The sequence below is a fragment of the Hirundo rustica genome, chromosome 1 (assembly GCF_015227805.2).
Source record: "Hirundo rustica isolate bHirRus1 chromosome 1, bHirRus1.pri.v3, whole genome shotgun sequence".
Lineage (NCBI taxonomy): Eukaryota > Metazoa > Chordata > Aves > Passeriformes > Hirundinidae > Hirundo > Hirundo rustica.
In genome coordinates, this window is record NC_053450.1 from 51,614,400 (window position 1) to 51,627,563 (window position 13,164).

General features: G+C 37.3%; 1 protein-coding gene across 10 annotated transcripts in view; it reads left to right on the top strand.

Moving 5' to 3' along the window:
- Positions 1-13,164, top strand: part of PTPRM (protein tyrosine phosphatase receptor type M) — a 442,084-nt gene that overhangs the window by 159,368 nt on the left and 269,552 nt on the right. For all 10 annotated transcript variants that reach the window (XM_040065094.2, XM_040065165.2, XM_040065318.2 and 7 more), the window contains exon 6: positions 7,571-7,745. In XM_040065094.2, coding sequence (XP_039921028.1) covers positions 7,571-7,745 — 175 coding nt within the window. The remainder of the gene's footprint in view (positions 1-7,570; positions 7,746-13,164) is intronic.

Below are 13,164 nucleotides of genomic sequence, written 5' to 3' on the forward strand. Positions count from 1 at the left end.
ATAAAATAGTGATTAGCAGGCCTCAGATAATGAAACAGTTGACCTGTGCCACAGAGGGCTGGTTAAATTCAGCTTTCCTTTCAAAAGTGCAGGTTGTTGACCTCTTTCTGGATCCTGAAGACTGCTTTGATATGAGGCACTGTTCAGCAGCAGTAGAATCACTTAAGGACACATAAGAATTAGGGAACTGATCAGTAAGTTTTCTGCGCTATGCTGGACCTTTGGGAGCAAGAACCAATGACCTTTACTGAGAATACTGTAGGTAAAATATACAAACTTACTTCTGGGAGGAAGGTACCTTGTTCAAACCGGAGTTGAGGAGAGGCTTTTTTTTTTTTTTTTTTTTTTTAAGAAAAAGCATAAAGGCTGTTGAAGCAAGGCTGTTTTGAGGCAAGGAGAACCAAAGTAAAGTTTAAATTAAATCCAAAGAGAACATGATGGGTAGGAAACAGACCACTGGGGAAGGTGCGTATTGGGGTTGGGAGCTGTTAAACTGTGACTTGATTACTGTGACTGTCTCTGTAATTAAGACTGAAACACCTCCAGCCAAACCCCTCTGTATCAGCTTCCCTGTTACATGAACCGACTTGTGCTTTCCTTACTACTCATTATTACTGCTATGGTTGTCTTTATTTACAAATTGCACTGTCAGTATTGAGGGGTTTATTACAGCTTTCTTTTCTGCCTCTCTTCTCACCCTTCATTCGTCCCATTTGGAAGAATCTATCCAGGAGGCAATAGCTGAGCCCTTAATGTTTTGTCATGCTCAAATCTATGCGTGTTTCTTTCTTGGCTGCTTCTTCCTTACCTGCTTTGTAGGATTCAGTATCACTTTGGCTTTGTCTGCTATTCTCCTTGTTTTAAACTTTGGATTAGACTTCAGGTTGGCCCCAGAACTTGCCTGTTGGAGTTTCTTCTCCCCATGATGCCTTTCTTCCCAAGATTAACACCTTTGCAGTGAAGGGAATGTGGGGCATGAGTGCACTGGTTTTTAAGTTTCCTGTTGTGTAGTTGCATAGAAAAGGCAGACAGAGACCTGTTACTATGCTTTGTGTGGTGTGTACCAATGAAAATTAAGCTAATAAACTCTACTTATTAATTTTCTCTGCATTTCTTTCCTCCCTTCTAGCCCCTCCATAAGCCTGGCATCTGCAGAATGCCAAGCCCCAGAATATTTAAATTCCTATATATGCTCTCTTCAGTTTTTAGCAAGGCATTCATCCTAGCTCTTGGAATTTTAAACACAAATAGAAGGACGATGAGAAGTACTAAGTGTTGTGTACTTCAAAGAATTAAAATAGAGTATTACAGTAAGTGACTTTATAAGTAGGGCTGTGAGTTCAACAAAATACTTAGTAGATACATGGATCATTGCCATATTTTTTATCCAAATGTTAGATAGATATTTCCTGATACTTTGTTTTCTCCAGATGTTTCTGAGGCTGTAGTTTCCTACAACTCATTTTATATTCTATTGTGTGCTATTAAAAATGAATGGAAAGAAGATTTGGAATTTTACATATTTTCTGAGCATTGGCAAATTGTTAGAGGATATAAACTCTTCTTAGCTGCTCTGGGATTTAAAGTAAAAATAAGAAATAGGTTGAACAGGGATTTTGGTTTGGGGTTGATTTTTTTTTTTTAACTTTTAAAATTTCTATGTAATAATAACAGATTTTCTCCTGTCAGAATGATATAAAATAATTTCAATGTATGAGTAGAGAGTAACTGCTTTGGTTAAATTACTCAGAGTTTAATGACTCCAGAAAATGTATTGCCTTTGTTTACTTTCTGTGTTTGTAACTGTGTCTTCAAATAGATGTCAGTACTTAATATTTGATAATGTGACTACTCGATGTGTAACTTAAATAATATTTTACAGTACTGCCCGACAGCTCCAGCCAGTATTTAGGTCTAGTCATAATAAACAGGGATTTCTGGAGAGCTATGTGATTTGAAGAAAAGACTCAGTTATAAAACATTAAAATACTGAAAGCAGAAACCTTTCTTGAAAGATAAAATAATAGTTTGCTTGAATGCCCATTAGTTACATCTGCAGAATGTGTAATTCTGTCTCATAGCAGAATAATTCCAAATGGGACAATAATAATATTTTTCCTCATGGCCTTATTACTTGAATGAAATATACTTGTTAATTTACATAGGTGGAATAAATACAGGATAATCACAGGATGTGTGATGGCTCTAATGCGGACTGACAAACAGTTGTCTTTGTTGTGAACACAAATCTAGAAGTTCAGAGGTAGCCATCTTAGTTCCTGGAATTATATGAACTCTGCAAAGCAATTTTCCTGAGGTATTAATTACTATCTGATTTAGATTTTATACATGTTTTTAAAAAAAATTGCTTATGGCCATGCTGGTTTTATTTGAGATCCCACTGGTATAGCTCTAATCACAATTTAATAAATGTGCATATTTGGAAGCGGGATAATGCAAACCCTTTCTTCTGTTAAATGTATGAAAAGCTGCCTAATCTACCTGTATGGACAGAGGGTGACTGATGTTTCCTTTTAACTCTCTTCTCACAAAATTGTTGTTACATGCCTTGGGAGTGATTATTGCTGGTAGAGCTGGATGTAACATCCTAGAAGTTCAATGTCTTTGAATTGCTGCTGCATTTTTGTTAAAAGTATTTCTGAAAGGTTTAATATATAGATTGTTGCTGCTAAATTGCTGTTAGTTTAAAAGACTTGGAGTTAGTTCATTGCCTAGAAGAGCCAGTGAGTGTAATTTAAATAACTATCAACCTGTTTCTTTTCATTCTGCCTTGCCTAAAATGGAAAAATAATGTGCATTTTAAAGTGCTTTAAGCTGTCTGTATATGCATTTAATATGTTGGTACTAGGAATATGGGTTTTTCAAGATGTGTATATCCTGAAGTTAAATTAAGCTTCTTTTTTTTATATCCCTATATATTAAATAACTTGTTGTTTAATAGAAAATTTATTCTTACAAGTGACATACCAGTTACATATTTTCATTAGCTGGCTTAAGTAGCATTTTTTATATATGTATTTGGTATTTTTGTAAAAGCTTTCTCTGAGCATTTGAAAATGCACAGGTTCCTCAGCAGCCAATGGAATCTGTTATTTTCATTTTTGGATCTCAATATTTATTCTGTGGCCATAGTTCTTGTGTTCTAAGGAGGTGAGATAGCTCTGCCCTGGGGACGTGGCCTTTGTAGCCCAAGCAGGTCTAACATTAAATGATTATGGCAGCTTCCTCTTTCCAAAGAATGAAGTATCCTGTTCACATAGTTCTCCAAGTCCCAGGGGCAGGAAAAGCTAACAGCCCTAATCAGTGGTAAAGCCTCAGACTTTTGTGTGGCAAATCAGGGCTAAAGTAAAGAAAGTTAAAAGAACCATATTTATTTTTGAATTGTATTAAAAAAAAAAAAAAAAATAAAAGCCTCACCCAGAAAGCAGGATACTACAAGTTTGCTCCAACAACCTGTTCTAGTAGGTCTTAATACCAGTACCATAGTGTTGTATTGTCAATCACGAATTTTATCCTCCTTTCCTGGAATGGGATTAGTAAATTACAAACTTGTCATTGTTTTGTTCATTTTTCAATAAAATATCATATATTTGGGAAGACACAGGCTTTAATGTAAAAAGTGAGAGTTTGCAAGACCTACTGAGATTAAAGTTTTAATGACTGTAGCTAGTGAAACTGTGTATCATAAGTGAACCCTTACTTGTGGGAGTTCAGATTGTTGCATTAGTGAGTGATGAAAACTTTTCTGAATGCTACTAAAAATAGTTCTTCATAAAGAAATTGTAGGGGGATGCGCGATTATGTTTAATAAACAGATTTTCATTTGATATGTTTTTTTAGCTTTTCTAAATGAAATAGCTGTTAGTTCAGTCAGCACTGAGATCTTGTAATTTATTGTACAGTGAGCTGAAATGGTCCTGTTACATACTGGAAAAAAGATACCGTACGTGGGTAACTTACTGAAGTCATTGCAGTAAGTCAGGGAGAACAGAACGTGAATCACAAATCAAGAGAGCAAAGCTGGATGTGTGGGTACTGTTATAACAGAAATTATTGTGTATTCATATATCAAATTGTAAAAAGCAATTTTTTCAGACTAAAAATAGTCTTCTGCCATTTGTCCACTGCTGAAATAAGAGTTTGGGTGAAGTTGTAGGTGGGAGATTTTTTTTTTTTTTTTTAAATTTTTTTTTCTGCACAGCCTTGGTAACTGTCTTCTGCAGTGCCTATAGATTGAATTTTTCTTATACTTGAATTCATTACCTTCATTACTGTTCCTTTAGGCTTAGGCTTAAATCAATTAGGCAGCTCTCCTACTCATTTGCCGTGATCCCAGAAGGGAGGGAAAGCTTGCTCTCTTGGGCTGTATTTTTTCTTGTGGAACGTAAAGCAATTATGTTTCTTAGTCTTTGTCTGTTCCAGACACTATATTTTCCCTGAAAATGTTTCTCCCCAAAGAGACTAAAGAAAAAAATGGGGCTTTTTTTCTTCCCCTTTGAGTTCTAGTATAAAATGTCATGCTAGTGATTCTGTGGGACTATTTGAGTTGTAACATATAATTAGATGTTCTACACTTTGCCTCCATGAGTTTGTAATGTTCAAGAGAAGTCAGTCAAGATAATCTTTATTGATAATAATCTCTCTTATATTTTACAGCTTTGTTATAGTAATAATAATAATAATGATGGCTTTTTATTCCAGAGCTCTTTCATGAATTTTGAAACCACCATTAATAACCTTTTCTCACCTGTATTTTGGTAGAGGGCAAATACACTCAAATCCTCTGTGGTGCCAAGCTGAGTTACATTTAAGACTCCTCTAGCTTTTTCATTTGAGCAAAATGATGTGCACCTCCTGAAGTCTGATTTGGCTTCTCTTTTTTCAGTTAAAATTATTGGTATGTTTATGGATGGTAGGTGTCACAAAGCTATGTAAGTCAATTATTTGATCAAACTAGGATTTCCTATTGTAGAACAGCAGTTAAAACATTCAAAATCAGGTGAGATTAGTATATTTGAGAATCAGCAGAAGGTGAAAAAGATTATGGGACCCAAGTGAAATAGTAATTTATTGTGGCTGCTACAGTGTGCATTGATTAGTTCCAAATTCCATTTTAAATATGCATTAAAAAGATGGGAAATATGTCCTGTGGGGCTGGGTATTGGAGTGGTTGCCTTCAAGGACTGCTGGCAGTTTCTGTGAACACCCAGAGTGAAGTTCAGGATTTCTACCAGCCACTTGGAGGTCTGAGGGGACAGTGTGATAGGAGACAGTTCTCTGTGTAGGGCCGGCAGGAACTGTGTATGCATCATACCTTGCCATGATTGCCCCCTCTTCATGAACTGCAAATTAAGGCAGAAATTACAGTGGCATTACCTAGTCCTTTTTCCCTTCATCTTTTTCTCTGTGGGAACAGCAAGAAATTTGAAAATATTCATACAGTTCTTCAGTTGTATGGTGACTCGTAAGAGTCCTTGTAAATTGTGAATGCAGGTTTCCCACATGAAAGGGAGCGTGTACTGTGCAGGCTGTAGAGCAGAGTTTGTTCATACTCTAAACTAACTGGGCTAGTTTAGATGCTAGAATTAATTAGCAGTATGTTTTTCCCTAGGGAATAACTTACTCTATTTCTGGGCAGGATAAAGTAGCTAGAAAAATAGGAGTAGTAACATGGGTAAGTGTAATGTGACCACGAGATTTGGGTATGTATGGAATCCTTCAAGAGTCTGAAACCTGCAGTAACATACTTTAAAACTGGCTTATGGCTTGTGATTGATCAGCAGTGCTGATAATCAGGATTAATTAAGTTATTCTAATATCCTTGCTAGAAGGTTATTACATGTGGCAAAACTAGTAAAAATAGTAGTTTGAAATGTTTCTTTCCAAGTTTAGGTAACTGCCATGCCCCATCACGTGCTTTATCAGCAGCTCAAACTTTGAGGATTCTTAAGAACCTGTCAATTATCTGGAGTAATTTTCAAGTAATAATTTACAGCTGAGTAGTTTTTAAGGCATGATAGCACATTCTTCTTTGGACATCTTACAAACTTTTTTTTTTCCTTTCACATAAGTTTTACATCATACATGTTTTCTTTTGAAGAGGAAATAACTCTACATTACTGTGTGTTAGAACCAATATTTACTGTTAATTATGTTGCTTCTTTGGTATAGCAGCATGATTAACTTCAACTTGGTTTTGTGATTTGTGAATGAGTTTAATTTTGTGTGGCTCTTGTTTAAAACTCTTCTGATATAACTTTTCAAGGTTACTTCCAATTTAGTGGCAAATAAGCTCATAGTAAAATGAAATCAGTATTATATCTTAAATTCTGCTGGACAAACTGTAAACTCCAGGGCAGAAAAACAACATCACCAGATATATTGTTGGTTTATAGAAGCTTCATAGTTCAGGATCCTTGACTTACTTGAAGCTCAAGTCAGAAAAACCTGTCAAACATACCTGGTGTCATTTTGCAGCATCAGACAGCATGTGTGCCTTCCTGGAGAGAGTGATTTTTGTCAGGTGTTGGGGTTTTCCAGTTTCTCTTCATGTTTTGGTAGTGGTTGCAGCCTTCAGTTTGTTGGAATGCATATCATTGTGTGTAAAGTGCATCTTTCTTGTTTGCTTGTGTGGGCTAATGTTGTCAGTAGATATTGGTGGTCAGTTTAATTTTTTTTTTTTTTTTCCATACAGCATTCATAATTCAATCATTGTATGTTTTCTGTGGGGTTTTAAGTGTTCATAGTGCACATACCCTATTTCATGGTCAGCTGGAGCATGAGTTCTGATGAGGATTTGGGAGCCAAGCCTCTATGCCGTTATCTTGGTGTCAAAGCCGTCATCTCTGCCTTCTGTCTTCTCCCCTCCATTTTTCACTCCTTGCGTCCCTCAGCTGTTACAGGGCTCATTTTCTTGTGCCATATAATGTGTTGACAGCAAGACACTTGGCTGAAATAGAAACTGCCCAGTTTCCAGTGTCATGCTGAGGAAAATGAGAGGTGGAGGCAGCTTCAGGTCATTTACCTGATAGATCTGTGCCTTGTCTCTTCTACTGGAATCGCTTATAACCCCTTGGGTGGGTGCTGCTATGAGAACCATCCACTGATGTCTCCCGGCAGAATACATATGCCGAGCAGGAGATGCAGGGAGGGAAGAGAAAGCACAGACTGACTATGCTGGGCTTCACGTTTTTTTTAAAGAAATAAATTTAAGTATTTGTGTAAAACAAGCTAAGCAAGTGAATATTACCTTGCTCTCAAATCTTTCTATTAGTTAATCTATAAAGAGTTGAAAGCAGCTGTTACAGATTAATGCTTGCCCACTCATGATGAATGGTTTAACTCACATGAGAAGGCAGAAAAGTCTCACTGACACACCTGTAAAAGTAACATACAGTTCTCTGCTTTTATCTTTCCTCTCCTCCTAGGGAACTTGAGAGAAGTAAAATGGGTTGTCAGTATTTTTTATATATATATATATATATATATATATAATTTATTTTTTTTAATATGACTAATAATTTTCTTTATTTTATTTCCTTTTGCCTAGGGTATTTATGTACGGGATGCACCTTTGAAGGACATAAAAGTGTTCAACGCCCGACGATTTGTGGCTCTTTTTAGTGTGGTAAATGCCACGAAGAGGGACGCTGGCAACTATCGCTGCATGATCCGGACGGAAGGAGGAGTTGGTGTATCCAACTATGCAGAACTGATAGTCAAAGGTACTTTACCATACAAATGAGTGTTTGCAGGCTCCGTGTATGGAATCAGGGCTTGCAGTTGCTAATGCAGCAGGAATGTCACCCATAGCCTGTTAAACTTGATAAGAGGTTCGGTAAATAGATTTTGGTTATGTAAATATTAAGACCCTATTCAGCTGTAACAAGGGCGTGATAGAAGAAACCAGGGCTAATGAACTAGGTATTTGTTGATTGGTGTTTTAAATATTTCCCCAAAATGCACTGTTTAGACCTATATGTCTTTACAAGCTTTTATTTAAAGTATGGACATAATAATGGCTACTTACTTCCATTTTGGAGGTTATATTCTAAAAGTATGCTTACTACAAAATATGCAAGGCTTACATTAAAGTGAACAAATAAAGCACACATATTTCAGTATATGGAGGGGTGTTTTTAAGAACTTTGGCGAACACTCAGATGTAAGTAGAATGGGGAATAATCTGTCAGCAGTAGAAGATGCAAGAAAGCCATAATGAAGAGTAAACCATTTTCCAAAAGCAAAAATAGGGTTTTGGGGAATGTGTTGTAGAGAAAATGAAGAGAAACGGGACAAGAGGAGGATGTTGGAAATAACCAGGGTATGAAGATAACAAGATAAAACAAACTGTAGCATGAAAACATAGAAGAGCTATTTGAATGGACAGATGAAAAAAGAAACAAACAGAGTGGGTGAGATGAGAATATAATTATAAGACATGGTGGAAAAAATGAGGTTATTTTGGTCCAAGCATGAAAAGAAACTAAAGAAGGTGGCCGAAAATAGATTCATATGAAAGTCAGCAAAGAAAGGAAGCATGGACTATAACCCCAGTAGGAATGATTAAGCATCTTTCAGACCTAACACCAGCGAAAACAAAGAGGAATGAACACTGCCTGAAGAAGGCAGAGAGAGGAGTTACTGCATCAGTGATGAGAGGTACAGGAAGCCAAAGGAGTTAATTTCTTCTCAGTCTCTTTGATTCAGGGTGTTTTAATTTATTAGTGCTCCTTTTGAGGTGCAGTAGATCAAATTATGAGGCGTATCATTAAAGCATTTGTGCTTACCCAGATTCTTTCAGAAAATTTGCACTGGGCACCATGAGCAAGTGGATAGCCTTAGGGTGTAATCCCATTAACTACTTGTAGAGTGGCTAAGTAATTATGGTAATCCCCATTGCCTGTGTTGGAGCTTTTATGAGACCACCTGCAGGTCATTCCTTCTGACCTAAGAAGACTCATTTTAAACACTGTGCTGTAAAACATTAGATGGCTCTACTGAACAGCAGCATTAGGGGCTAATTAATAAATATGCTTTCTTATTGATGACATATAATTAAGAAATTGTATTTCCTGATTTTCAGCAGGTTTCCTGCAATATTAGTTAGCAGACTTCAAAGGTAGTGGGTTGATTTCAGTGCAGTGATATCTTTTTTTAATCCATTACCATCCATAAATCATGGAGAATGTACATTATGCTCACACTGTATATAATGTTTAGGATACTTGGGAATTGCTGATGGCTTAATAGTAGTATGTGTAAAAACAGTGCTGTAATTACTCCCTCCTCTTTGTTAAACAATGAGTTTAATTCTCTTCTCATTTATGCTGATGTAACTAAACTGACGAGGAATTTCCTTGGAATTACATTGCTAGAATGACAGGAGAGTCAAACGGAGCATTTGTAAGTTAAAGAGAGTCAGTTCTTCACATTTATTATGCTCTGTTTCATTCTGGTTACTGAACCTGTAACACAAGTTGCAAAAAGTTTTGCACTGGAATAGGGCTTTTTCAAAATATATTTGCTTTTAAGTAGAGATGTTAGAACGCCATACAACATTCATTCTACTTCACTGTAGACGAAGTTTCACTAAATAGGCACTTACTCTAAGTAGGTTCCAATTATGTGTGTAGAGATCTTTAAGCTTTGTAGTGCTGTTGTGGCATGATGTTGTGTGGCACTGGAGACCAGGTACACTTGAAAAGAGCAGAAGGGCTGCTAGTTTCAGGTGCTGCAAATCAAACCTGCAATCACAAAGGAATATGAATGAAATCTTGAAAATTAAAGACATGTAAGAAACTTCCAGCTGTTCTTATTCTCTTCTTTTTTTTGGCTTCTCTTTTTTTTTTTCACCTAAGTGAGCATGTTATAGCAAGGTTTCAGCAGTATGGAGGGGGGGAAATTGCAATTAAAGAGCTGTCAGTTCTTTTATTAAATAATTGTAAACATGAATATTGTCTGGTTAATGAGAAAAAGCTTGTCAGTGAACAATTAGTCTGCCTTGAAAAGTGGGGGAAAGAAAGGTTTGGTTTTTTTAAAAAACTTATTTGTGATAGCATATATGCCTTTTAGAGGATGGTGAAATAACGTATTGATTGTTCTATTTAAATAAATCCTGAAGGGGAGGTTTTCAATTTGCCTGAGTGTTTGTTCTGATAAGAAAGGCTGAAAAGACAAGTGCCATGTCATTGTATGTGTTCAAACTGCACACCATCCTCATCTAAGTTTGTCAGAGAATTGGATTGAAATGTCACTTTATCTAATGGGAGACATGAAATTGGCCTTGTCAGATAACCTACTTATTGTAAAAAACATCAGCTCGTATCTAATAGATGACATAAAAGTAATCAAACATTGAGCAAAAGGAAAATAGTCAGGTGGAATTGATTAAATGTATTTGGTGAAGTAAATTAGAGTTCTACATACAATCCCTAGGTTGAAGTTTTCTAATAGAAGGCAGATCCAACACAGATTAGATTTAGGAGGACAGAATGAGCCTGTCTAGCAGACATCAGATTATTACAGAGTTCAGACTGCTTATTGAGTTCAAACAAGGTAAACTTAGGTGTCAAATTGGTTAAAAGGAGTTTGGTTAGGTTTTTAGGCAAGGACATAGAAAGGTAGCCATCTGTAATGCTGGCAGCTTAAATGTCTGCATTTTCCAAATAGAAAATTTAACACCGGGAACAGAACCAAACCTCTCCAAGACCTCTAGAGCAAAGAATTTATTCTGCAGGGCAAAGTAATTTTGACAAGAAGACATAGTAAGAAAATATCAACGATTACTTATCAGTTGTTCTCATACATTAAATATGCACAGATACTTGGCATCTGTTTTTGCTCTCTCCAACTAACCTTTCATGCTGGATCCATCACTGTCTTTTTACCAGCAGTGTTGGCATTAGGACTTCCTTTTATTGTTGCCTAACAATTCCTGTAATGAAGTCCAGTTTCATATGCTCATTTTCTGGCAAACTGACTGGAGACTTAGATTTTTCAGTGTCGGTGTGTGCCTCAGCCTGGAGGTGTTGAGAAAACCTCCAGCTAGAAGAGCTGATATGGTTCATCCATCTTAGCAAACTTGCCACAGGAGAGTGCTGACAGCTCTGGACTTTGAAGCAGTAATATTTTTTTCAGGGAGGTAGTAGTTATGTCAAGAAAGATGTTTTTCTCTTCCTGTGAAAATTTGTTCTCAAATATAGTTAGTTAAGAAACTACTAAATAAAACCTAGCAAGACCCTGAGACTTCTTTGAGTTCATCTTTCAAACTCCCCAAAATTCTAGACACAGTGTATGGAATTTAATTGCAAGCAGGAATCTGAGCTCTTCTGGGGCAGACTGGATCCAGGCACAGGGATCAAGACCCAGGGGTTTACCATTTGTGTGCTTTTAGTAGAGGGTCCTCCATCTTGCTGAATCCTTGTATTTTGAGAGTAAAATGGTGATGGACTAACAATGCAGAAAGTGAAGAGTGCAAGAACAAGAAGGTGCATACCTGGATGAGGTTGTTCATGCTGGGACTGAAAGGAAGGGCAGACTGGGGAGGTGTTTTGCAATGAGATGGAAGGAGGTGAAAATTGGGACTACGGAAGTACTTAAATCTGGGGAGAAAGACATGGAGGAAGCTAGTCGACAGCTGGCTGAACCTGAGCCGGTGCGTGTCCGGGTAGCCAAGAAGGTCAGAGGCTCCCTGGCCTGTATGTGGCCAGCAGGAACAGGGCAATGATTGTCCTCCCTGTACTTGGCACTGGTGAGGCCACACCTTGAGTGCTGTGTCCCCTTCTGTTCCCCTCACTACAGGAAAGACATTGAGGTGCTGAAGTGAGTTTAGAGAAGAGCAGGGAGCTGGTCTGGAAGGAAGAGTCTGGAGAGTTGGTTAGGAGCAGCTGAGGGTGTTCAGACTGGAGAAAAGGAGGTGCAGAAAAGCCCTCATTGCTCCCTACAGCTGCCTGACAGGAGGTTGTAGCCAGGTGAGGGTCAGTCCCAAACTACAAGGCACAGGACAAGAGCTCACAGCCTCCAGCTTTTCCAGAGAGATTTGGGTTGGATATCAGGCAGAATTTTTTCATTGAAAGGATGGTTGAGCATTGGACCGGGCTACCCAAGGAGGTGGTGCAGTCCCCATCCCTGAAAACACTCACATAGTGCCATGGTTTAGTTGGCATCTTGGTCGAAGGTTGAATTCGATTATCTTGGAGGTTTTTTCCAACATGACTTATGATTTTGTGACAAAGAGGGGAAGGTAAATTTATACACATTCATGCTTTTGCAAAAAGTGAGGAAGTAGATTTTGTCATTTTTCAATATAGTGCTTCTGAGCCACAGAGAAGAAATGGCTATTTTTGTCTTCTTTAACTCACTTAAATCTTAGAGTTTACATTCGTGTATGGCTATATTTGTTTTTATCTGCTGTGTAAGAGAAGGGCTGCTTCTTATCATAAAGTCTGTCTTTTTCTCACATCTAATATAAATGATCCATTTATGTAGGGTGACCTGAGAGCATCTTAAAGCTTAAAGCTTTCTGTCACCTGCAGACCTCTGGCTTTGCAAGGTAGCCACTATTTCCTTTCCCTAAGGGATTGTGCCCATTGTCATTTGTCAGAGAATTCAAGAGGAGGTCACATGTCTGTTCAAAGTCTAAAAGGCATAAAATTTGAAATATGGATCTACTTACCTTCTTTTTTTCAGTTAATATTCTGTTTTAAAGGTCTACATTTGAAAGGGCTTCACAGTACTGAATAGCTTTGTTTACTAGCTTCTGGAGGAGATCTCCAAGGAAGAACTCCTCTTTGAGCTAAGTCATTGTACTACGTAGCCTCTGCTACAAACTTGTTTCTGCTGTCAGTTGAAAATCCTTCCTTGAACATACAGGGCCCTGAAATATCAAGTCTGTAGTACTGTTTCATAAAGGTATTAATTTGCATTTAATTAATTGAGACTACCTCAGTGGCTGCCAGTAAAACCGCTTTTAGTGAAGGACAGTAGTGCTGCAGTGTGGTACTTACCTAAATGATTCAAACTCCTCAGCATCCTAAAAATATTACATCATTCTGTTTGGGAAAAAAAAAAAAAAGAAAAATGTATTTCAGACTTCAGTCAAGAAATCCATTTATTATATTTGTATATACAGTGCTTGTATTA